Source organism: Bos indicus x Bos taurus, chromosome 15, assembly GCF_003369695.1.
Source record: "Bos indicus x Bos taurus breed Angus x Brahman F1 hybrid chromosome 15, Bos_hybrid_MaternalHap_v2.0, whole genome shotgun sequence".
In the NCBI taxonomy this organism is placed as follows: domain Eukaryota; kingdom Metazoa; phylum Chordata; class Mammalia; order Artiodactyla; family Bovidae; genus Bos; species Bos indicus x Bos taurus.
The window spans coordinates 62,088,584-62,115,113 of NC_040090.1; the positions used below are offsets into that span (position 1 = coordinate 62,088,584).

Here is a 26,530-nt window from a genome sequence, read left to right on the forward strand (position 1 = left end):
GTAGGAAAACTGGCATGGGAGTAAGTTTAGGTAGTGAATCAAGGGATCTCTTAAGGACACATGTATTGCTTGGCTCTCCACATAGACTTTGGGCTTCCCTAGTGGCTCAGAGGTTAAAGCGTCTGCCTGCAATGTGGGAGACCTGGGTTCGATCCCTGGGTTGGGAAGATCCCCTGGAGAAGGCAATGGCAACCCACTCCAGTATTCTTGCCTGGAGAATCCCATGGATGGAGGAGCCTGGTGGGCTACAGCCCACGGGGTTGCAAAGAGTCGGACACGACTGAATGACTTCACTTCACTTCACTTTTTAAGCTAATTGAGGGCAGAGGTGGTTCAATGGTAAAGAATCCATCTGCCAATGCAGGAGACGACAGAGACGGGTTTGATCTCTGGGTTGGGAAGATACCCTGCAGAAGTAAGTGGCAACCCACTCCAGTATTCTTGCCTGGGAAATCCCAAGGACAGAGGAGCCTGGTAGACTACAGTTCATAGGGTCACAAAGAGTCGGATATGACTTAGTGACTGAGCATGTGACTTAACAGTTTTCTTCCAACCCCAATAGTGCTTAGTAAGCATGAAACCAAGCGTGACCCTGCAGGGTCTTCCTGGGGTGAGATCCCCCCAACCTCTTCCATACCTGCCGCCTCTTGTTTGTAGAAAAGCATTAGCCTCCTAGGCCTTCCCTGAGTTCCAAAGGTTTATTTTTTTTGTTTGTTTTGGCCACACAGCAGGTGGGTTCTTAATTCCTGAGACCAAGGGTAGAACCCACGCCCCTTGCAGTTGAAGTGCAGAGTCTTCCCCACTGGACTGCCAGGGAAGTCCAACAAAGAGCAGATTTGATGCAATGAGAAATGAGAATATGCAGAAACAAATCAGTCATGCGAGATAATAATAGTTTAGCTTTCAAAAAAAAAAAAAACAAACTCTAGTTCTGTCTCAAGGGCTATAGATAATATTTTGAGTCATATCCTTGTGCGTTTTATTGATTCTAAACCCCCACCAGATGGAAGAAGTTAATTGCATGTTGATCACCAGGACATAGACCCCAGGAGGTTATTGAGGCTGACTCCTAAAGTACCACCCTGTTAACGTCATCACCAACCAATCAAGGATGTCCATGAGCTGATGATGAACATCTCAACTGTTTCTCTCACCTTGCCTTTAAAACACCTCCCTTGAAAGGCTTGGGGTAGTTTAGGTGTTTTGAGCATGAGCTGCCCATTCTCCTTGTAATAAACACTGTACTTTGTTTCAACAAAGCCCAATGTTGGTACATTGACTTTTCTGTGCAGGTGGGCAGACCCACGTTTGATTTGGCATCACTTGGATGAGGAATCATTGGAGAAGGAAATGGCAACCCACTCCAGTGTTCTTGCCTGGAGAATCCCAGGGATGGCGGAGCCTGATGGGCTGCCGTCTATGGGGTCGCACAGAGTCGGACATGACTGAAGCGACTTAGCAGCGGCAGCAGCAGCAGCAGCATAGAGCTCCACAGGGCAGGACAGAGTTCTGCGACTGGGGGAGCAGGCAGAGTGTCAGGAACAGATGCATGACCCCTGAGTCACTGGTGTGGTATCATCAAGGTGCCTGTGGAGGAATGTATGAAATCAAGAGCTTTTTCCTGGTCTCCTGGTTGGAAGAACACAGGCTTTGTAGTAAGACCTGGGGTGGAATATGGCTCTACCACTTCTTTAGCTATGCAACCTTGGGCCTCCGTTTCCTTTTTGGTAAAATAAAGTAGTTGTATTAAATTTTAAAAGGATGATTTCATCCTGTATGGTAAGCACAGTAAATGCTTACCATAATGTTGTAGTAGCAATGGCAATGACTGACATCTTGTTGAATTTGCTGCACAGAATTTCTTTAGCTTTTCACTTTTCTTCCAATTCTGTATTCTGCCATTAGGGCTTTGTCTCTCTGAAGCAGTTAATTCGCTACAGGCTGTCCCTATTACTTGACAAAATACAGAGGACAAGATGTCAGTGATCTGAAAAGAATTTTCTCTTTGATATATAGCTGTGCTATGATTTTTTTGTGTGTGTGCTATGATTTTTAACTGAGTACCCATGTATTCCACGTGGAGTTGTTTTAATCACTTTCTATTTGTGCTTTCTTTTAAACGGATGCTGAGGGACAGTATTTGTAGGAGAGTGAAGAATGCTAAGTGAAGGAAGAGAGAATTAGGGAGAGGGAGGCATGCCCAGAGTTACAAGTTATGTGGAAGAGATAACTATAGCATCTCTTAACCCGGATTTGCCCCAGTTGGCCCAGGAGCACTGTAGTTTAGTCGTTTCTGCGCATGTCGAGGTCTTTTGTCCCTCGGCGGACACCGTTGCCAGCCCCGGCAATGTCTCCGCGCTCGTTGCTTTCGTAGGGTGCGGAGTTCTACCTTTTTTTCCCACGCTTGCCATGGCGAGCCGAGGGGCCCGGCAGCGCCTGAAGGGAAGCGGGGGCAGCGGCGGGGACACGGCCTCGGCCGCCGACAAGCTGCGGGAGCTGCTGTGCAGCCGGGAGGCGGGCAGCGCGGAGCCGCGGCCCGAGTAGGTGTGCGGGCGCGGCGGGGGCGTGGCCGGGCGGAGCGGGGCTGCCGCGGGCAGGGTCTCGCCCGCGCGGTACGGGAGGGTCCGCAGTCTCTTCACCCCGCGCCTTCTGCGGGCCGGGTGCACGCTGGGGCTCAGATGAGACCCCTCCTCCAGAGCTTAGATGAGGCCGCCCCCCAGGGCTTAGATGAGACCCACCCCCCCCCGCCCTGTTCCCCAGCTCGGGCCCTTGCTGCTAGTGGAGAAACCTGGAGTGCAGGTCTGTGCGGCTTCCGCCCCAGGCCCAGGATTAGTTGGAGAGAGCAAAGAGCACCTTGTATGGCTGTCCCTCACAGCTTCAGTCCCCCCAGGGTCTCGGCCCTTTACTCTTCTGTGTGGGGCCCAGCACTCTCCACACCAGTAGCCTCCTCTCTGTCCAAACTGGGGGGCTACAGGTTAAGACTGCGCCAGGGAGCTGTCAGCGAATGGAATTGGAGGACGCGGTGATGTCCTTTGCACATAGTAGCCTCTGGGCATTTGAACAGACCGGGAAATGAATAAAAGCCGTGGAAAGTAATGACCTTGTTAGGAAAAGAAAGGGGAGAAGGAAATGGCAACCCACTCCTGTATTTTTGCCTGGAGAGTCCCGTGGACAGGGGATCCTGGTGGACTACTGTCCATAGGGTCGCTCAGAGTTGGACACGACTGAAGCGATTTAGCAGCAGCAGCAGGAAAAGAAAAAAAAAAAAAAAAAACGAACGAAAGCTTGTGGCCTTCAACTGAACAATTTGTTGGTTTGGGATAAGCAGAGTGTCACAGATGCCAAAGAAGAAGTGATGACTAACGTTGATTAAGGTCTTAATTCGTTCTTCACTTATTCTACGCAGAACAATTAACGGTTCACCCTTTTAGGTGACTAACTCAAGTGCTTTGGTGTCTCTTGCCGTGTTGTCCTTTTTGTCTAGTTTTAGTTCTTCTAGTTAGCATGTCCTTCCTATCACATACTTGTGTTTCTGAGCAGGTTATCTGGGAACAAAGCCGGACAAGTCTGGGCACCTGAAGGATCTACTGCTTTCAAGTGTTTGCTCTCAGCAAGATTATGTGCTGCCCTGCTGAGCAACATCTCGGACTGTGACGAAACATTCAACTACTGGGAACCAGTAGGTGATTTCTCTAGTTTTCTCTTTTTGTTCTCAATTTCACTGCTTGGGTCCTTGTTATTAATCAAGATACAAATGATATACAATGTTGAGTTCAGTCAGTCGGTCGTGTCGGACTCTTTGCACCCCCATGAACTGCAGCACGCCATGCCTCCCTGTCCATCACCAACTCCTGGAGTTCACCCAAACCCATGTCCATCAAGTCGGTGATGCCATCCAACCATCTCATCCTCCTGACTACTAGTAAAATGACTTTATTTTCACTTCTGTATTCTAAACTGATGATTTACCTACTATTGAAGGATATAGGAATTTGGCAGTTACACAAAACAGTATAATTTGTAATTTTCTTAAAACATTTTAAAAATCAAAATAATACTTTGAGGTAGTTTAAAAATATTAAGTGCAAAAGAAAAGCAGTAACTCTATTTTCTACATCTTGTGTACAAACACCTGTCCCCAGAGGCAACGACTTTCTTTAAATTTTTTGGCTTTTTTTTTTTTTTTACTGATGTTTACTAAAATAAACAATGTTACTGCATACTATGCTTATATTGCTGTTTCTTGATTTATACATTTATAAGTCTGTTGGACATTCTTTTATAGGAAATTCAGAGGTGAAATTTTCTGATCACATTTTGCATAAAAAAATAAATGCTTAGTGTAGGTAGTTTTAGAAAAATATAAGATATTGAGCTTTCCTGTTTTGTCTAAAGAGTATTTTTTTTAAAAAAATAAGTAGAGGATAAAATCTGAGCTTTCAATGTTGGCCAAACGATAGTCTTACAAGATTTATAGTATCTTAATATATCAGTATTGGGTCATTTTGATTCTTATCCATCCATTAGTTGCAAATCTTGTTGACAATTTCAGCATTTTTGTGTACCTTTGTCTACTTAATATTTTTGCTTAGAAACTTTACCTGCAACCTCTTAACAAGAAGTTTTGGCCAATATAACCCTGAATCCATTCATTTTGTACTTTCAGACACACTACCTCATCTATGGGAAGGGGTTTCAGACTTGGGAATATTCTCCAGCTTATGCCATTCGCTCGTATGCTTACCTGTTGCTTCATGCCTGGCCAGCTGCATTTCATGCGAGAATTTTACAAACGAATAAGGTAAGAGCAGGCCAACTTGGAAGCAATCACAACTGATGAAGAGGTGGGTGAGTCTCTGGAACAGTTTTGTGAAAAAGACAAAATGTATTGGTTGTTAAGACAGGACTTTTTTTTGAAGAAGAATCATTTATTCATTATTCAACAAATATTAATGGAGCAACTTGTATTTGGTAGATGGTTTGTTAAGTGCTGTGAGTTTAACAGTGATCAATCCCCTCCCTCATGAAATCCAGTGAGGAAGACGAACATGGAACAAGTAATTATAAATGCAGTGGGTCTTGGAGGAAAAGTACAATGTGTGATAGGTTAGCGTATTAGGAAAGCTTAGTGTAAATAAAATACTGAAGGATAATTAGGAGTTAACCGAGACCTAACCTGATTACCTTTCAGAAATTTGACTGTGATGTGTCTTTAGTGTGGATTTCTTTGGGTTTATCCTGTTTGGAGTTTATTCAACTTCTTCAATTTTTAGGCTTATGTGTTTTTCAAATTTGGGAAGATTTTGACTGTTACTATTATTTTTTTTAGTAGTTTTTCAATCCTGTCATGTTTCTCCTCTGCTGAGACTCCAATGATGTGGATGTTACATCTTTTATTATAGTCTCATGGGTCCCTGAAGCTCTCTCCATTTTTTTTTTTTTTCCAGTCTGTTTTCTCTGTGTTCAGATTGAACAATTTCTATCTTAGGTTTTCCAGTTCACCAACACTTTCTTCTGTCCCCTCCATTCTGCTATTGAGTCTATCCATTGAGCTTTTATTTTGATTATTGGATTTTATCAGTTCTTAAATTTCAATTTGATTTTTCTTTTTATCTTCTGCTTATTTACTGAGACTCTATTGTTTCATTTGTTCCCAGTATGTTTTTAATTGCTTGTTGAAGTATTTTTACAATGGCTCCTCTAAAACTTTGTCAGATAATTCTAATATCTCATCTTGTTTTAGGTATCTATCGATTGATTTTTTCCCTTCAGGTTGAGATTTTCCTGTTTGACAAACAATATTTAGTTGAAACTTGGACATTTTGGGTATTACAGTATGAGATTCTGGATCTTATTCATGGGCCCAGCAAGCTTCCTCTGCACTATTCTGCTTTTCTTATTTAAGCCTCTCTTTTAGCTGGCTTCTTTTGATACCACTACAGCAAGAAAAAGGAGAGGGTTCTCCAACTGTTACTGCCAATTAGGGCTTGAGGTTTGCATTCCCCACTGGTCCTCCACGGATACCACCCAAGTGGTCAGGGTGGATATGCCTCATTACTGCTAGGTTTGAGGGAAGCAGAGTCCAAGATCTCCAAGTGGTCTTCACTGACACTGTGCCGGGAGAGGGAGCTCCTTACCACTGTCAAGGAGTCCTTGTCTCCTACCTGACCTTTGATGGTGGAAGTGGAGCCACATTATTTTCTGGGGTGCTTGGCTGGATTAGAGTGGTTATTGTCTAAAAGTTTCTTTCTTGCTGGGCTACCCCTTTCTTGGTCTTATGGCTAGATAGAGCAGGCCTTGATTGTTGTTTTTATGTCTGTGTACATTGGCATTTCTAGTTTACAACTTCTTTAGTTCCAAGTCTGGAACATAGAAGACCAGAGGAAAACCCAGGGAACTTACCACCATGTTGTTCCTCAGGTCCAAAGACCCTAGCCAATAGGTCTGATGCTTGGAGGAGAGCGTGAGTGGTGGAGTGGATTAGATGAGACTGAGAGGAAGAGGCCAGGCTTTAGGCAATTAGACTTTCTTTTTTTTCAAGTGTATTATGAAACCATCAAAAGTTTTTGACAGAGGAGAGACATGATTGCATTTCCTTTTTAAAATAATCGGAAAGGTAGCATCTGTAGAAGGTGATAGAACTCTATTCCTCTGTCCCTAACTAGTATCAAATTTCTGATTTTTTTTGAACTTATTTGTCAAAGGAAAGATATACAGGAAGAGAGACTTAGTAACAAAATAACAATGCATGTGTGCGGTGCATCCTCAGTCGATTCAGTTGTGTCTGATTCTTTGCAGCCCTATGGACTGTAGCCCACCAAGCTCCTCTGTCCATGGGATTCTCCAGGTAGAGTACTGGAGTGGGATACCATGCCCTCCTCCAGGGAATCTTCACAGCCAGGGGATCAAACCCACGTTTCTTGCTCTCCTGCATTGCAGGCAGATTCTTTACCCGCTGAGCCACCTGGGAAACCCCAGAGAGAAATAACAATATGCAGAGCTTAAAATTTCCATTTCCACTTGGATTTCCACTATCACTTCAAATTGTAGCTTCTAGAGTCCCAACTGCAGCATCATAATTCAGAGTAGTAAAGGGTAGATTGTTGCTGAAAGACAGTTTAGTTCAGTTCAGTTCAGTAGTTCAGTTGTGTCTGACTCTTTGCAACCCCATGTACTGCAGCATGCCAGGCCTCCCTGTCCATCACCCAACTCCTGGAGTTTACTCAAACTCATGTCCATTGAGTCGATGATGCCATCCAACCATCTCATCCTCTGTCATCCCCTTCTCCCGCCTTTGATCTTTTCCAGCATCAGGGTCTTTTCAAATGAGTCAGCTCTTCGCATCAGGTGGCCAAAGTATTGGAGTTTCAGCTTCAGCATCAGTCCTTCCAATGAATATTCAGGACTGATTTCCTTTAGAATGGACTGGTTGGATCTCCTTGCTTTGCACGGGACTCTCAAGAGTCTTCTCCAACACCACAGTTCAAAAGCATCAATTCTTCGGCGCTCAGCTTTCTTTATAGTCCCAACTCTCACATCCATACATGACTACTGGAAAAACCATAGCCTTGACTAGATGGACCTTTGTTGACAAAGTGATGTCCCTGGTTTTTAATAAGCTGTCTAGGTTAGTCATAACTTTTCTTCCAAGGAGCAAGCGTCTTTTAATGTTATGGCTGCAGTCACCATCTGCAGTGATTTTGGAGCCCCCCCAAAATAAAGTCTGTCACTATTTCTACTGTTTCCCCATCTATTTCCCATGAAATGATGGGACCACATGCCATGATCTTAGTTTTCTGAATGTTGAGTTTTAAGCCAACTTTTGCACTCTTCTCTTTCATTTTCATCAAGAGGCTCTTTAGTTCTTCTTCCCTTTCTGCCGTAAGGGTGGTGTCATCTGCATATCTGAGGTTACTGATATTTCTCCCTGCAATCTTGATTCCAGCTTGTACTTCATCCAGCCCAGCATTTCTCATGATGTACTCTGCATATAAGTTAAATAAGCAGGGTGACAATATACAGGCTTGATGTACTCCTTTTCCAATTTGGAACCAGTCTGTTGTTCCATGTCCAGTTCTAACTGTTGATTCTTAACCTGCATACAGATTTCTCAGGAGGTAGGTCAGGTGGTCTCATATTCCCATCTCTTGAAGAATTTTCCACAGTTTTTTGTGATCCACAAGACAATATGGTAATAATTGGTACCCCTAGACTCCAGTGTTCTTGCCTGAAGAATCCCAGGGACGGGGGAGCCTGGTGGGCTGCCGTCTATGGGGTTGCACAGAGTCGGACAGGACTGAAGTGACTTAGCAGCAGCAGTGACAGTTACCTTTACAATTTCTTACCACTCTAAAAAAGGACAACTTTGTTTTGTCTCCTTATGGGTTGGAGTGTGAATTTCTCTGAACTGTACACTCAGGAATGGGATCCCATGCATATATCCAGGGACTACATAATTTCATGGAGCAGTCCATATTGCTCTCCAGAATGGATATTCAGCTTTTTACTCCCTGCAACAGTGTTTGGAGTTTCAGCTTCCTAACATCTCTTGAGCACTTGATATTTCTGACTCTCTAAGTGTGTGAGATAGTTCTCATTTTTTAAAATTAATTCTTATTGAAGTATAGTTGTTTTACAGTGCTGTTAGTTTCTGTGTACAACAAAGTGAATCAGCTATGCGTGTGTGCACGCTAAGTTGCTTTAGTTGTGTCCAGCTCTTTGCGACCCTATAGACTGTAGCCCTCCAGGTTCTCTGTCCATGGGGATTCTCCAGGCATGAATACTGCAGTGAATTGCCATGCGCTACTCCAGGGGATCTTCCTGACCCACGGATGGAACTGGCTTCACTTATGCCTCCTGCATTGGCAGGTAGATTCTTTACCACTCGCACCACCTGGGAAGCCCTGACTCACCTATATGTATACATATGTCCCTCTTTTTAAGATTTCCTTCCCATTTAGCTCACTACAGAGCACTGACTTTCTTGTGCTATATAGTAGATTCTCGTTGCTGCTGCTGCTAAGTCACTTCAGTTGTGTCCGACTCTGTGCAACCCCATAGACGGCAGCCCACCAGGCTTCCCCATCCCTGGGATTCTCCAGGCAAGAACACTGGAGTGGATTGCCATTTCCTTCTCCAATGCATGAAAGTGAAAAGTGAAAGTGAAGTCGCTCAGTCGTATCAGACTCTTAGCGACCCCGTGGACTGCAGCCCACCAGGCTCCTCTGCCCATGGGATTTTCCAGGCAAGAGTACTGGAGTGGGGTGCCATTGCCTTCTCCAAGATTCTCGTTAGCTATCTATTTTATACATAATAGTATATATGTGTCAATCCCATTCTCCCACCTCATCTGCCCCCCACCCCCTTCCCCCTTGGTGTCCATAGAGAGATGCTCCTCATTTTAATTTATTTTTCTGACAAATAGTAAGATGGAGAATTTCTTCATATATTTACCAGTCATTTAGATTGGTTTTCCTGTGAATTACCTGTTTACATCCTTTTCCTGTTTTTCTTTTACTTATTTATTTATTTTCAGCGGTGGTGGGTCTTCATTGCTGTGCGGGCTTTTTTGTAGTTGCAGAGAGCTGGGGCTTCTCTGTAGGGGCAGCGCACAGGCTTCTCAATGCAGTGGCTTCTCTTGTTGCTGAGCACAGGCTCTAGGGCACGTGGGCCTCAGTAGCTGCGGCTCCCGGGCTCTACAGCCCAGGCTCAGTAGTTGTGGCACAGAGGCTGAGCTGCTCTGTGGCATGTGGAATCCTGGATCAGGAACTGAACCCGTATCTCCTTCTTTGGCAGGTGGATTCTTTACCACTGAGCCACCAGGGAAGCCCCTTTGGCTGTTTTTCAATTGAATTTTCTGATTTTCTCTTGTGATTTGTAGAAGTTCTCAATAGTAACCCCTTGTAGGTTTTAGGTACTGGAAATCCTTTCTCCTAGACTGTCACCTATACTAACTTTGTAGTCCTTTCTTTAGTTCTGATAGAGTCAAACCAATTAGTTTTTGACTTATGGTTGGATTTTGGGTCTTTCTAAAAGACATCCTTCACCACAGATCATAAAGATATTCTTATGTATTTTTTCATAGTAACTTTGTAATTTTCTCTTTCACATATAAGCATGCATGTTTAGTCATTCAGTTGTGTCTTGACTGTTTGCAACCCTACGGACTGTAGCCCGACAGGCTCCTCCGTCCATGGGGTTCTCCAGGCAAGAATACTGGAGTGGGTTGCCATTCCTTCTCCAGGGGATCTTCCCGACCCGAGGATTGAACTTGGGTCTCCTGCATTGCCGGCCTATTCTTTGTCATCTTAGCCACTAGGGAAACTCTCACATATAAGGCTTTACTCCATTCAGTTTTTTTTTAAATATATAAATTGTTGAAAGATCCAGCTTCATTTTTGGCTATATAGTGAAGTAGATTTTCCAGAACCATCTGCTAACTCTTCCTTTTCCTTCTGATTTGTGATATTATTACCATCTCTGCTGTGCATCTCATTTGCATGTATGTTTCTGGCCTTTTGTTCTATGTCTCTGGTTAGTGTGTCAGAGAATACCATATTGTTTTTATTATTATGGCTTTGTAGTGTGGCTGATGAATTTTTCACTTTATCCATTTAAAAATTGTATTTTAAAAATATTTTTAGAATCAGTTTTCCTCTTCCCAAATTCTGGCAGGTTTTGCTTAGGGTCGCATTGAATTTACATATTAATATGAGAATCAGTGGATTTCCCTAATGGCTTGGACAGTAAAGAATCCGTCTGCAATGCAGGAGACCGGGTTCAATCCCTGGTTCAGGAAGATCCCTAGAGAAAGGAATGGCAGCCCACTCTAGTATTCTTGTTTGGAGAATTCCATGGAAAGAGGAGCCTGGCGAGCTACAGTCCATGAAGTCACAAAGAGTCAGACACGACTGAGTTGGCTAAGCATGCCTGCGTGACAGTATTTTTGCAGTGTTACATCATTCCATCCCTATTATATATAAATGATGTACTTATCATTTAGTCAGGTTTTTATGTGTCTTTTTAAAAACTGTTTAATTGATTTATTTATTTGGCTACACTGGGTGTTAGTTGTGGCGTGCGGGATCTTTCACTGCTGTGCACAGGCTTCTCTCTAGTTGTGACCAGTGGGCTCCAGAGCCCGTGGGCTCAGTAGTTGCAGTGCTTGGGTTAGTTGCCCCATGGCCTGTGGATCTTAGTTCCTCTACCAGGATTGAGTCCGAATCTGCTGCTTTGGAAGGTGGATTCTTAACCACTGGACCTCATTTTTCTGTTGTCTTTTAATAAAATTTAAAGAATGTATCAAAAAAAAATTATCCATGTCAAGCTTACCCATTCTTTATTTAGGATAATGCCTAGATTCTTTATACTTTTTATTACTGTTATGGATGTGATCTTGTTTTCTGTAATATTTTTAGGAACTCATTGCAGGTATAGGGCTTTCCTGATAGCTCAGTTGATAAAGAATCGCCTGCAATGCAAGAGACACCAGTTCGATTCCTGGGTTAGGAAAATCCGCTGGAGAAGGGTTGAGGCTACCCGCTCCAGTATTCTTGGGCTTCTCTTGTGGCTCAGCTGGTGAAGAATCCACCTGCAGTGTGGGAGACCTGGGTTTGATTCCTGAGTTGGGAAGATCCCCTGGAGAAGGGAAAGTCTACCCACTCCAGTGTTCTGTCCTGGAGAATTCCATGGACTTTATAGTCCGCAGGGTCTCAAAGAGTCAGACACGACTGAACGACTCTCACTTACGTTCACTTTCATTGCAGGTATCAGCTAAGTTCAGTTCAGTTGCTCAGTCGTGTCCGACTCTTCGCGACCCCATGAATCGCAGCACGCCAGGCCTCCCTGTCCATCACTAACTCCCAGAGTTCACTCAAACTCACATCCATCAAGTCAGTGATGCCATCCAGCCATCTCATCCTCTGTCATCCCCTTCGCCTCCTGCCCCCAATCCCTCCCAGCATCAGAGTCTTTTCCAATGAGTCAACTCTTTGCATGAGGTGGCCAAAGTATTGGAGTTTCAGCTTTAGCATCAGTCCTTCCAATGAATACCCAGGGCTGATCTTCAGAATGGACTGGTTGGATCTCCTTGCAGGCCAAGGGACTCTCAAGAGTCTTCTCCAACACCACAGTTCAAAAGCATCAATTCTTCAGCACTCAGCTTTCTTCACAGTCCAACTCACATCCATACATGACCACTGGAAAAACCATAGCCTTGACTAGACAGACCTTTGTTGGCAAAGTAGTGTCTCTGCTTTTCAATATGCTATCTAGGTTGGTCATAACTTTCCTTCCAAGGACTAAGCGTCTCTTAATTTCATGGCTGCAGTCACCATCTGCAGTGATTTTGGAGCCCCCCAAAATAAAGTCAGCCACTGTTTCCACTGTTTCCCCATTTATTTGCCATGGAGTGATGGGACCAGATGCCATGATCTTCGTTTTCTGAATGTTGAGCTTTAAGCCAACTTTTTCACTCTCCTCTTTCACTTTCATCAAGAGGCCTTTTAGTTCCTCTTTACTTTCTGCCATAAGGGTGGTGTCATCTGTATATCTGAGGTTATTGATATTTCTCCCAGCAATCTTGATTCCAGCTTGTGCTTCTTCCAGTCCAGCGTTTCTCATGATACTCTGCATGTAAGTTAAATAAGCAGGGTGACAATATACAGCCTTGACGTACTCCTTTTCCTATTTGGAACCAGTCTGTTGTTCCATGTCCCGTTCTAACTGTTGCTTCCTGACCTGCATATAGGTTTCTCAAGAGGCAGGTCAGGTGGTCTGGTATTCCCATCTCTTTCAGAATTTTCCACAGTTTATTGTGATCCACACAGTCAAAGGTTTTGGCATAGTCAATAAAGCAGAAATAGATGTTTTTCTGGAACTCTCTTCCTTTTTCCATGATCCAGAGGATGTTGGCAATTTGATTTCTGGTTCCTCTGCCTTTTCTAAAACCAGCTTGAACATCTGGAAGTTCACGGTTCACGTTTTGCTGAAACGTGGCTTGGAGAATTTTGAGCATTACTCTACCAGCAGGTGAGATGAGTGCAATTGTGCAGTAATTTGAGCCTTCTTTGGCATTGCCTTTGTTTGGGATTGGAATGAAAACTGACCTTTTCCAGTCCTGTGGCCACTGCTGAGTTTTCCAAATTTGCTGGCATATTGAGTGCAGCCCTTTCACAGCATCATCTTTTAGGATTTGAAATAGCTCAACTGGAATTCCATCACCTCCACTAGCTTTGTTCGTAGTGATGCTTCCTAAGGCCCACTGGACATCACGTTCCAGGATGTCTGGCTCTAGGTGAGTGATCACACCATCGTGATTATCTGGGTCCTGAAGATCTTTTTTGTACGGTTCTTCTGTGTGTTCTTGCCATCTGTTCTTAATATCTTCTGCTTCTGTTAGGTCCATACCATTTCTATCCTTTGTTGAGCCCATCTTTGCATGAAATGTTCCTTTGGTATCTCTAATTTTCTTGAAGAGATCTCTAGTCTTTCCCATTCTATTGTTTTCCTCTATTTCTTTGCGTCGATCACTGAGGAAGGTTTTCTTATCTCTCCTTGCTATTCTTTGGAACTCTGCATTCAGATGCTTATATCTTTTCTTTTCTCCTTTGCTTTTCGCTTCTCTTCTTTTCACAGCTATTTGTAAGGCCTCCCCAGACAGCCATTTTGCTTTTTTGCATTTCTTTTCCATGGGGATGTTCTTGATCCCTGTCCTATACAATGTCATGAACCTCCGTCCATAGTTCATCAGCCACTCTATCTATCAGATCTAGTCCCTTAAATCTATTTCTCACTTCCACTGTATAATCATAAGGGATTTGATTTAGGTCCTACCTGAACGGTCTAGTGGTTTTCCCTACTATCTTCAATTTAAGTCTGAATTTGGCAATAAGGAGTTCATGATCTGAGCCACAGTTAGCTCCTGGTCTTGTTTTTCTCAACTGTATAGAGCTTCTCCATCTTTGACTGCAAAGAATATAATCAATCTGATTTCGGTGTTGACCATCTGGTGATGTCCATGTGTAGAGTCTTCTCTTGTGTTGTTGGAAGAGGGTGTTTGCTATGACCAGTGCGTTCTCTTGACAGAACTCTATTAGCCTTTGCCCTGCTTCATTTCGTATTCCAAGGCCAAATTTCCCTGTGACAATTGATTTTTGCCTTTTGATCTCAATTTCACTGAATTTCTTTATCAGTTTGTCAAGTGAATCTCTTGGATTCTCTTTCATCTGTCCGTACTGAATTTAGTTTCTTCTGTTCCATTCTTATACTTACTTCTTTGCTTTTTTGCGTCTTTTTGCACTGATCTGATATCCAGTTACTATGCTGAATATTAGTAACTATGGGGCATCATTGTCCTGTTCCCAAGTACAGTTCTTTGATTATCTTGTGTTAGTTTTTGACTTTCTAAATGTGTTTTTGTACTCTCACCAACCAGGTGAGTAGTCCTTAAATGTGGATATGTTATACTAAAATTATCTGTATTCCTAGTAGCATCTAGAAGAGTGATCAGTGCATAGCAGGTTTTCAGTATATTGTTGAATTAATGAATGAATTTGGACATTTGCTGGTCACTTGCTTGGATTCTTTTGGGAATTTTGATTTTTGGTTATAATGATAAAACAAAGTACTTTTAAGTTATATGCAGTAATAGTAATCATAGAATATATTTAAATAGTGCTTATATTCAGAGGTATTCATTTTTCTTAAACATACTAGTTATACTGTAGTATAAAAGCTACTTAATATGGTTTTATTTTGTTATTTTTATGTTTAAAATTTGTATTCATAAAATTAATAAAACCACATTACAGACATTTGGATGATAGGAGGAAGAATATGCATGTAAGTCTCACTAGCCTGAGACAACCACCTTTACCATTTTATTATATTTCTTTCTATTTTTTTCATGTACTTCAGATTTCTGTAGCTATAACTGTGATGTATAAATCATATATGTTTTCATTTAGTATTTTGTTATAATTTTATAATAATTTCAGTTATTATAATTGTATGAGAGATGCTTGTCATGTGAATAGGATTTATATGATAAGAATTTTTCCACTGTCTTTGTAACCATGAACTTTGATCTTCGTAACCATGAACTTTGGTATCTGTATCATGAATAGATATAACATGAAGTAGATGTAACATAATTTAGCCATTTTCCTGTAATTGAACATTTTGTAGTTTTTTAAATAGTTTTTACTAAATTAGTAGAGCTGCAATTAACGTCTTTATGACTCGAACTCCCCTCGTATATTTTGAGTTACTTTTGTGGGCTGAAGTCATAGAAGTAGTCAATAAATATACTTCCATACTTAAATTTGGAGGTACGAACATTTCCATGGTTCTTGATACATACTGTTTTTCAAAAGGATTATACCAATTTATAATTATCACTGACAAATGAGAATGGTTTCATCTTTTAAGTTTTTCTAACTTGTATCTGTGACTTCTGTTTTCTTGTTCTGGGTTTCTTTCAGATTCTTGTCTTTTACTTTTTACGATGTCTGCTGGCTTTTGTGAGCTGTATATGTGAACTTTACTTTTACAAGTGAGTATAAAAACTTTGCTTCTAAAAGTACTATAAGAGCCAAATTGAGCATAGGTTATTTCTCCGATGATAGAAACAGTGTTTAGAAATAGAAGGCATTTTTCTTCTAGCTTCTGATATTATATCTAAAACTCAATTTTTTTTTTAAAGCCAACCATTGGGAAGAAATACTTCTAATTTCCTGAGGTGATAAATGCTGTATCTTCATATTATAATTTCAATTCCGTAAGTGTATATTTGAGTAATACTTTATTTGGTAGGATTTTGTACAGCCTTTTTTTGCTCCTAAGAGATAAATCATGATGTCTCTCTTCCCCTTTTGAGCTTAACTGATAGGAAATTATTTCCATTGTGAGACTCACTGCTCTTACATGTACTCAGTATGATTTTCTTCCGCCAAGTAACTGTTGGTTGAGTGAATATTAGTGAAAATGTTAGGCATTTAAGTATCCCAGTAATAAAAATAGCTACTTTTTTTTTTTTTACATGAAACCTAACAAACATCTTATTTTAAGAATGCTTTAAAAGGTATTTGGACTTAGTAACCATTACTTAAAGTCTTCCCATTGCAAAACAGCCAACAATGTCAGATAAAAAAAGTCCTTTGGTCTTGACTCTTGAGTAGAATAAATTAAAAAAAAGAAATCCAGTGCTACCTTTGAGGATTGTAACTTTAAGTTGGTCTTCATATGAATTCAGAACTGAATTCAAGTTACCTACGTGGTCTCCTAAGCCCAAGTTTAGAATTTATTGTAAATTGTTCAGGGCTTATTCCTTGAAAGAAAAGCTATGACAAACCTACACGGTGTATTAAAAAGAAGAGACATCACTTTGCTGACAAAGGTTCGTAGGTTTCTCTGGATGTGAGAGTTGGGCCATAAAGAAGGCTGAGCACCAAAGAATTGATGCTTTTGAATTGTGCTGCTGGAGAAGGCTCTTGAGAGTCCCTTGGATTATAAGGAAATGAAACCAGTCAATCCTAAAGGAAATCAACTCTGAATATTCACTGGAAGGACTGATTCTGAAGCTGAAGCTCCAATACTCTGGAGCCGACTTCAGAGCCGACTCATTGGAAAAGACCCTGATGCTGGGAAAGATTGAGGGCAGAAGAAGAAGAGGGTGACAGAGAATGAGATGGTTGGATGACATCACCAATTCAATGGACATGAGTTTGAACAAACTCCGGGAGATGGTGAAGGACAGGGAAGCTTGGCCTGCTGCAGTCCATGGGTTGCAAAGAGCAGACATGACTTAGTGACTGAACAACAATAGTGTCCCCAGACACCTTTGGAGAAGGCAATGGCACCCCATTCCAGTACTCTTACCTGGAAAATCCCATGGACGGAGGAGCCTGGTAGGCAGCAGTCCTTGGGGTCGCCAAGAGTCAGACACAACTGAGTGACTTCACTTTCCTTTTCTTTCCAGACATCTTGCAAAATCAAAAAGTAAAATTTCTCTAAAGAAGTGGATTCTTAATCCAGTTGTCAAAGAATTACCATAGATAAAGTTCTAGTGAACCAGATTATAATAAAAATAAATGACAAAGCACAGAAAGGAACAGGTCATTATGAGTGAGAGCCAGCAGAGATCATCAATAGAAAGCTGACCTACAAAACTTCATTTATTAGGAATTACTAAAATAAGAATATAAAATAATTATATTTAATATTTTTAAAGAAATAAAATAGGGAATTGAAAGCATGAAATAAAAGACTAATAAGAGATTAAACAATCAATGGAGTGGAAAGGAGCTTACAGAATGTCAGAAAATATTTGCAGATCATATATAGGATAAGTTCATTTCCAAAATGTATAAAGAGCTCTTCTAACTCAGTGGTTTAAAAAAACCTAATAAAATGGCCAACAGGCATATAAAAAGAGGGCAATATCACTAGTCATAAGGAAAACAAAAATCAAAACCACAGGTAGATCATTTCATATCTGTTAGAATGGCTTTTGTCTAGGGAACCAAGGATTTATTATACAATGGAGAAAAGACAGTCTCTTTAACAAGTGGTGCTGGAAAACCTGGACAGCCACATGTATTAGTAGACCAGTGAAGTTAGAGTACTCTCTCACACCATACTAAAAAATAAACGCAAAATGACTTAAAGACTTAAGCATAAGACATAACACTATAAAACTCCTAAAAGAGAATATAGGTAAAACATTATGTGACATATATTGTACCAATGTTTCCTTAGGTCATTCTCCCAAGGCAATAGAAATAAAAGCAGATAAACACGTGGGGCCTTAAACTGATAACTGCTTGAAAATTTTTTCTTACTATGTTTTAAGTTGAAATAGAGTTGATTTACAGTGTTGTGCAGACTTACAAGCTTTTGCACCACAGAGAAAACCATAAACGAAAAGACAAACTACAGACTGGGGGAAAATATTTGCAAGTGATGTGACTAACTGGGGCTTAATCTCTAAAATATACAAACAGCTCCGACAACTCAACAACAAAAAGCAACCCAGTCAAAAAGTGGGCAGAAGACCTAAATAGACATTTCTCCAAAGAAGACATACAGATGGCCAATAAGCATGTGAAAAGATAGATGCTCAACATTGCTAATCATTAGAGAAATGCAAATCAAAAGTACAGTGAGGTATCACTTCACACTGGTCAAAATGGCCATCATCAAAAAGTCTATAAATTATAAATGCTGGAGCTGCTGCTGCTGCTGAGTTGCTTCAGTCGTGTCCGACTCTGTGATCTGGAACATGTGAGTTGATACCACTGAAGCTCAGGCACCCTGCTGTGCAACGAGATGCCACTGCAATGAGAAGCCCTCACACCTCAACTCTAGAGTAGCCCCTCCTTGCTGCAATGAGAGAAAGTTCACACAGCAGTGAAGATTAGCATGGCCAAATATAAAATAATGAATAATTAAAAAAAATATTAAAAAAGAGGGAAATCCTAAAGATATGACAACGTAGATGCGCCTTGAGGATATTGTGCTAAGTGAAATAACTGGCCACAGGGGAGCAAATATTGCACAGTTCCCCTTTCATGAGGTATCTGAAGTGGTTGAACTCATGGAAGCAAAGGAATGGATAGACTTGTGGCTGGGGAGGCTGATGGAAACAGAAAGTTGCTAATCAGTGGATATAATATTTCACTTAACACGAATTAGCTCTAGACATCTGCTATAAAACATTATGCCTATTGATACAGTACTGTATTTTACATTTAAATATCTATTAAGAGGGTAGATCTCATATTAGGTGTTCTTACCACAATGAACAGAGAAGGCAATGGCACCCCACTCCAGTACTCTCGCCTGGAAAATCCCATGGACGGAGGAGCCTGGTAGGCTGCAGTCCATGGGGTCGCTAAGAGTCGGGCATGACTGAGCGACTTCCCTTTCACTTTTCACTTTCATGCATTGGAGAAGGAAATGGCAACCCACTCCAGTGTTCTTGCCTGGAGAATCCCAGGGACAGAGGAGCCTAGTGGGCTGCTGTCTATGGGGTCGCACAGAGTCGGACACGACTGAAGCAACTTAGCAGCAGCAGCAGCAGCAGCAACCGCAATGAAATAAAAAAAGATAATGAATGAGACTACAAAAATGACCAGGCAGATTTGAAAAAGAACCACACAGAACTTGTAGAATTAAAAATATAATAATCGATATATAAAATTTAGTGGATAGTTTAAACAGCTGATTTGTTGTTGTTGTTCAGTCACTGAGTCATGTCTGACTCTTTGCAACCAGCGTGCCAGGCTTCCCTGTCCTTCGCCATCTCCTGGAGCTTGTTCAAACTCATGTCCATCGAGTTGGTGATGTCATCCAGCCATCTCATCCTCTATCGCCTCCTTCTCCTCCAGACCTCAGTCTTTCCCAGCATCAGGATATACAACTGATTAGACATTTCTTTTTAAAAAATTTTTTAAATATTTATTTTTAATTGAAGGATAGTTGCTTTAAAATATTGTGCTGGTTTCTGCCATACATCAACACGAATTAGCCATACGTATATATATGTCCCCTCCCTCTGGAACCTCCCTCCCACTGCCCACCCCACCCCACCCCTCTAGTTTCTCAAGGAGCACCAGTCTGAGCCCCCTGAGTCACATAGCAAATTCCCACTGGTTATCTGTTTCACACATGGTAGGCTTATGTGTCCATGCTACTCTGTCTATTCATCCCACCCTCTCCTTCCCCCACCAACCCCGCACTGTGTCCACAAATCTCTTCTCTTGATTTGACACTTCTAATAAATAAACCAGAAGATTAATCTGAAGAAATTACTAAGAATGCAGTACAGAGTGACAGAAGGGAAAAAAAAAGGTGAGAGGATAAAAAATGCGTGTGGTAGAGTTGAAAGATCTGATTTATATCTAATCAGATCTAGGAGATTATAGAATAGGGAGAGGCAGTATTCAGAGAAGTAATTGCTAAGAATTTTCCAGAATCAAAGGAGAAAGAACACTAATCCACAATTCAGGAAGCCTAATGTCCTGAGCTGGATAAATAAAAAGTAATCAGGGATACTGTGTAAAACCAAGAGTAAAGAAGATCTTACGGGTTGACAGAGGACTAATACAAATCCTACAAAGAAATGTCAAGAAGACCAACAAAAGCCTTCTCGAGAGTCAGAAGACAAAAAAATATGTTCAAAGTTCTGTGAGAAAATGACTGTCATCCTAAAGTGATATATTCAGCTAAATCACCTTTTAAGACCAAGAGCTAAATAAAGGCTTTTCTGACAAAATGAAAAAAATGTCAAAAACCAGAATTTACCATGAACAGATCCTTACAACAAAGAACCTTCTAAAGGATATGTTAAGGAAGAAACAAAATTATTTCAGGAAGAATCCCTGTGATACAATTAAGAACATGAGCAAGGAGAGTTAACACATGGTTATATCTGAACAAATATTGACTGAATGAAGCAATAATCACCTCTACTGATGTTTTACGTATCGGGTTGAAAAGACCTATAACAAGAAGTTAAAGGAAGTATATATAATTTATTGAGGAACGTTGACTTAGATAACCTTTTGTTAAAACTTTGGTGTGCCTCCTAGTCTTCTTTCCTGATAACTGCCCTCTGTTGAGCAGCTCTGTGCCTGGCACTCTTCTGAGTAATTTGCCATGCATTGTCCTCACAGAAACCTTATGCAGTAAGTATTACCATTATCCTCATTTAACAGACGAGGAATGTTACAGAGATGTTACTAGGCGAGGGTGCCTCTGCTAGTGAGTGGAAGGGCCAAGATTGTAACCTGTGTCCGTGAGGTCTGTTGTTTTTCCATTACACCAGGCTGTTTTCCTACTGATGTTAGACGTAATCTAGCATAGATTATTCTGTAGACATGATCTATAGAAAGTATACATTTCCTCTTAGGTACAGAGCTTCTCTCCTGCATAAGGAATAAGAATGTTTATGCACATGAACTTGCTAACGGACCTGTTGAGACAGTCCTGTATTTGACTTCAGATCTTCAGTGTTCTCTGTGATGCAGGCCTGTTTTTGTGCTTTAAATTGAAATTTCCATCCTGAAGGTCTGCTGTGTTGATAGTCTTTGCCTTCCCTCTAGGGCTGTGTGTAAGAAGTTTGGGCTGCATGTGAGTCGAATGATGCTAGCCTTCTTGGTTCTCAGCACTGGCATGTTTTGCTCGTCATCAGGTAAGGAAAAGAGCAGGTGAGGGCATAAAAGGTTCACTGACATTTTGCAGTTGCATCAAACAGAAGAACTTGTCCAGATGTAGGTTATATTTGTATTACACGTCAGTAATTTCCAGAGTCCTATGATCTGCCCAGGTGGCTCAGTGGTAAAGAACCTGCCTGCTGATGCAGGAGACACAAGAGACGTGGATTAGATCCTTGGGTCGGGAAGATCCCCTGGAGGAGGAAATGGTAACCCACTCCAGTATTCTTGCCTCAGAAATCCCATGGGCAGAGGAGCCTGGTGGGCTACAGTCCGTAAGGTCGCAGAGAGTCGGACACGACTTGAACATGCACTCGGGGGATTATCTTCATGACCTTGATTGACCTTTACAACAATCCTATGATAAAAGTCAGATAAATGTTTTCTCATTTTTGCAAGTTAGCATACTGAAACTTAGAAAGGTGAAATGAGTTGCCAAAAGTCAAAGAATTCATAAGTGGTAGAGCTGTTATTTTCATCAAGTTGCTTTCTTTTACATTATTATATATATTTTTTTATCATTGCAAGGCTGAAAAACAGAGGCATCCACTGCCTTTCTTTGCTGTTAGCAGAAGGCAAATAAGTTTATTTTGCTCAAGGACTTCCCAGGTGGCGCTAGTGGTAAAGAATCCACCTGCCAATGCAGGAGACGTAAGAGACACAGGTTTGATCCGTGGGTTGGGAAGATCCCCTGGAGAAGGAAATGGCAACCCACTCCAGTGTTCTTGCCTGGAGAATCCCTTGGACAGAGGAGCCTGGCGGTCAACAGTCCATAAGGTCACAAAGAGTCAGACACGACTGAAATGACTTAGCATGGTTTCAAAGACCCTGGTCTTGATGGTTCTATTTTATGCCAGTTAATTGCCATGGATTCTATAAAAGTACACATCTTCTGTTGAATTCTTTTTTTTTTTTTTTACAGTAAGCTTCTGTAAATTTAGAATAAAATCCTTAATGCAGAGTGGTAGCTTTCCAGGTGTGCTGCCTTTGAACCTTTGTGTTTTTGACCTGCGCCAGAGTGACCTGTTCCTAAAAGGTAGCCTGTTCCCAGTTACCCAGAAAAATTTAGTTACTAGATGTAATAATTATCTGAATTTTAATTTTGACTTGTGTGTACCAGAATCTAGTACACATATTAAATATACACAAAAATAGTATCTAGTGTAAAAGTATTGATATATACTTATTTTCCTTCAATGATTGTATCTTAATCCACGTTCTACAGAGACCTCAGGCCTCTTACCTGAATAGCTTTGAGAGCCTAAATGAGACTATGTTCTGGCCTCTAAGTGGGCAGAGACCTCAGGTTCCTCTCCTCCCCTTGGAGCTGGAATCAGCAGCATGGGATGGCATCAGTGTTGTTTAGCATTTGTCTGGGAAGGTAGTACTCCACATGTCTTTTTAGTTATTTTGCTAGTCCTAAAATGGATTCTTGTATGAGGGAGATACCTGGGAGTATCTTTAGTTTTATAATTTCAGTTGAGGATGTTAAGGCATAAATAACTTAAAGGCACCCTTTGATACAGAGCCTCTGACCCCTTTGCTGAGTTTTTTTTTTAATTTATTTTAATTGGAGGACAATTACTTTACAATATTGTGATGGTTTGTGCCATACATCAGTATGAATCAGCTATAGGTATGCCTTTGCTGAGTTTCTTAAACCACGCTGCCTGTTCACTGTGGTTCTTGTTGGGATTGGTACTGAGCTTTCTTACCTAGTGCTGGGTGAAGCCCTTAAACAGCAGGGAGAAGCAGGTCTGCATTTTCATGTAGAGTTAATAGAAATGCCTGCATAAAATGTTACTGTCACAGAGACCCTGAAGGTGGGCAACAAGAAAGTTATGTGGTGAAATAACTAGGGGGACATCTAGAGGCCAAACCGCCTATGGCAGTGGATGACCCAGGATGCAGAGCAGCGCTGCCGTCTAACGGGTGTGGCTCTTCAGAAGGCTTCTGAGAACTCCGCTGGGGTGCAGGCGGCTGCGTGGACAGTCTCAGAAGACTATCAGAGGACCGACTTCCTCTCAAACAGATTGTCAACGGTGGCTCTAAATTTATTTTATTTTATTTTTTTGGCTGTGCTGGGTCTTGGTTGCTGCACAGGCTTTTCTCTGGTTGTGACACGCAGGGCTCCTTTCTAGCTGGGATGCGGGCTTCTCATCGCTCTGGCTTATCTTGTTGTGGAACACAGGCCCTAGGGCACGAGGGCTTCAGTAGTTGCAGGTCCCGGGCTCCAGAGCACAGGCTCAGCAGTTGTGGCTCACAGGCCTAGTTGCTCTGCAGCATGCGGGATATTCCTGACTACAGATCTAACCCATGTTCCCTGCATTGGCAGGTGAATTCTTTACCACTGAGCCACTGGGGAAGCCCCAGTGGCTCTAAATTTCTTGAAGCATAATTCCTGCCTGGAAATATAACCTGAGGGTATTCCTGGGGAACCTGGAATCTTGTACTCTTGGAGTACAGGCCAGGAGATAAATGACCTTGTATAATTGGGTGACATGTTGGTACATAAAAAAACAGGACTATGAAAATAAGAAAATTGAACTTTTTTTTTTAAGGAGAATCACTGTATTCCTCATTTCTAATATAGCATTGCTCAAAGTATGTTCCTGGTTATTGACATTTTGCAATGCAGGTTCATTTTTAATAATTGATACCTAGTATATCTAGTATATATACCTAGGATATATACCTATATACTGTATATACCTATATCTAGTACAGATACCTAGATGTACATAGTATATCTCAATCCCTTGTCTCTTTCCCTCCTTTTTTCATTTTTTTGTCTTCTAGCATTCCTTCCTAGCAGCTTCTGTATGTACACTACCTTGATAGCCATGACTGGCTGGTATATGGACAAAACTTCCTTTGCTGTGCTTGGAGTAGCCGCTGGGGCCATCCTAGGCTGGCCATTCAGTGCGGCTCTCGGGTAAGAAACTAACGTGATTCATCTCCCATGTGTTATTGGGCATAAAGTCCATCTTAATGTTAGGTTGTCTCCTTAGTCTCTAGGTGGGGCTAAAGTTATGGGAATTAATTATATAAAGATTCTGGGAAGTGGAAGAATATTTCTCTCATGTTTAATTCTAATAAGAGCAGTGACTATTAAGCATCTGCTGTCTGCTCAGTTCAGTTCAGTCATTCAATCATGTCCAACTCTCTGTGACCCCATGGACTGCAGCATGCCGGGCCTCCCTATCCATCACCAACTCCCAGAGCCTACTCAAACCCATGTCCATAGAGTCAGTGATGCCATCCAACCATCTCATCCTCTGTCGTCCCCTTCTCCTCCTGCCTTCAATCTTTCTGAGCATCTGGGTCTTTTCCAATTAGTCAGTTCTTTGCATCAGGTGGCCACAGTACTAGAGTTTGAACCTCAGTCCTTCCAACAAATATTCAGGACTGATCTTTTGGATGGACTGGTTGGATCTCCTTGCAGTCCATGGGACTCTCAAGAGTCTTCTCCAATACAACAGTTCAAAAGCACCAGTTCTACAGCTCTCAGCTTTCTTCACAGTCCGAATCTCATATCCATACATGACCACTGGAAAAACCATAGCCTTGACTAGATGGACCTTTGTCGGCAAAGTAATGTCTCTGCTTTTTAATATGCTGTCTAGATTGGTCATAACTTTTCTTACAAAGAGCAAGCGTCTTTTAATTTCATGGCTGCAGTCACCATCTGCAGTGATTTTGAAGCCCCCAAAAATAAAGTCTGTCACTGTTTCCACTGTTTCCCTTTCTGTTTGCCATGAAGTGATGGGAGCAGATGCCATAATCTTAGTTTTCTGAATGTTGAGTTTTAAGCCAACTTTTTCACTCTGCTCTTTCACTTTCATCAAAGGCTCTTTAGTTCTTCTTCACTTTCTGCCATTAGGGTGGTGTCATCTGCATAGCTGAGGTTACTGATATTTCTCCCAGCAATTTTGATTCTAGTTTGTGCCTCATCCAGTCCAGCATTTCTCATGATGTACTCTGCATATAAATTAAATAAGCAGGGTGACAATATACAGCCTTGACGTACTCCTTTCACAACTTGGAACCAATCTGTTGTTCCATGTCCAGTTCTAACTGTTGCTTCCTGACCTGCATACAGATTTCTCAAGAGGCAGGTCAGGTAACTGGTATTCCCATCTCTTGAAGAATTTTTCAGAGTTTTTGTGATCCACACAATCAAAAGCTTTGGCATAGTCAATAAAGCAGAAGTAGATATTTCCTGGAACTCTCTTGCTTTTGCGATGATCCAGCGGATGTTGGCAATTTGATTTCTGGTTCCTCTGCCTTAGCTAAATCCAGCTTGAATATCTGGAAGTTCACCATTCACATACTGTTGAAGCCTGGCTTGGAGAATTTTGAGCATTACTTTACTAGCGTGTGAAATGACTGCAATTGTGCGGTAGTTTGAGCATTCTTTGGCCTTGCCTTTGTTTGGGATTCGAATGAAAACTGACCTTTTCCAGTCCTGTGGCCACTGCTGAGTTCTCCAAATTTGCTGGCATATTGAGTGCAGCCCTTTCACAGCATCATCTTTTAGTATTTCAAATAGCTGAACTGAAATTCCATCACCTCCACTAGCTTTGCTCCTAGTGATGCTTCCTAAGGCCCACTTGACGTTACATTCCAGGATGTCTGGCTCTAGGTTGGTGATCATACCATTGTGATTATCTGGGTCGTGAATATCTTTTTTGTACAGTTCTTCTGTGTATTCTTGCCACCTCTTCTTAATATCTTCTGCTTCTGTTAGGTCATACCATTTCTGTCCTTTATTGAGCACATCTTTTCATGAAATGTTCCCTTGGTATCTCTGATTTTCCTGAAGAGATCTCTAGACTTTCCCATTCTAAGTTGTTTTTCTCTATTTCTTTGCATTGATCTGAAGAAGGCTTTCTTATCTCTCCTTTGCTATTCTTTGGAACTCTGCATTCAAATGGGTATATCTTTCTTTTCTTCTTTGCCTTTCACTTCTCTTTTATTCACAGCTATTTGTAAGGCCTCCTCAGACAAAGATTTTCCCTTTTTGCATTTCTTTTCCTTGGGGATGGTCTTGATCCCTGCCTCCTGTACAATGTCACAACCTCTGTCCATAGTTCTTCAGGCACTCTGTCTATCAGATCTAATCCCTTGAATCTATTTCTCACTTTCACTGTATAATCATAAGGGATTTGATTTAGGTCATACCTGAATAGTCTAGTGGTTTTCCCTACTTTGTTCAATTTAAGTCTGAATTGGCAATAACATTCCATTATTGTATGGCTGTCCGTAATTTATTTAACCATTGCTTTGTTGGTAGGCATTTGGTTTTCAGTTTC

The 26,530-nt window shown here is 41.5% G+C and overlaps 1 protein-coding gene across 2 annotated transcripts in view; it reads left to right on the forward strand.

Annotated features, from left to right (window-relative positions):
• Positions 1–2,317: 2,317 nt before the first annotated feature.
• Positions 2,318–26,530, forward strand: part of ALG9 (ALG9, alpha-1,2-mannosyltransferase) — a 113,251-nt gene continuing 89,038 nt past the window's right edge. The window contains exons 1-6 of one of the 2 annotated variants that reach the window (XM_027563781.1): positions 2,318–2,540; positions 3,541–3,679; positions 4,667–4,801; positions 15,483–15,553; positions 21,105–21,193; positions 24,015–24,150. In XM_027563781.1, the coding sequence (XP_027419582.1) occupies positions 2,410–2,540; positions 3,541–3,679; positions 4,667–4,801; positions 15,483–15,553; positions 21,105–21,193; positions 24,015–24,150 (701 nt within the window). In that variant the 5' untranslated portion in view covers positions 2,318–2,409. Of the gene's footprint in view, positions 2,545–3,540; positions 3,680–4,666; positions 4,802–15,482; positions 15,554–21,104; positions 21,194–24,014; positions 24,151–26,530 lie in introns of both variants that reach the window. The other variant, XM_027563782.1, reaches the window with a different exon arrangement.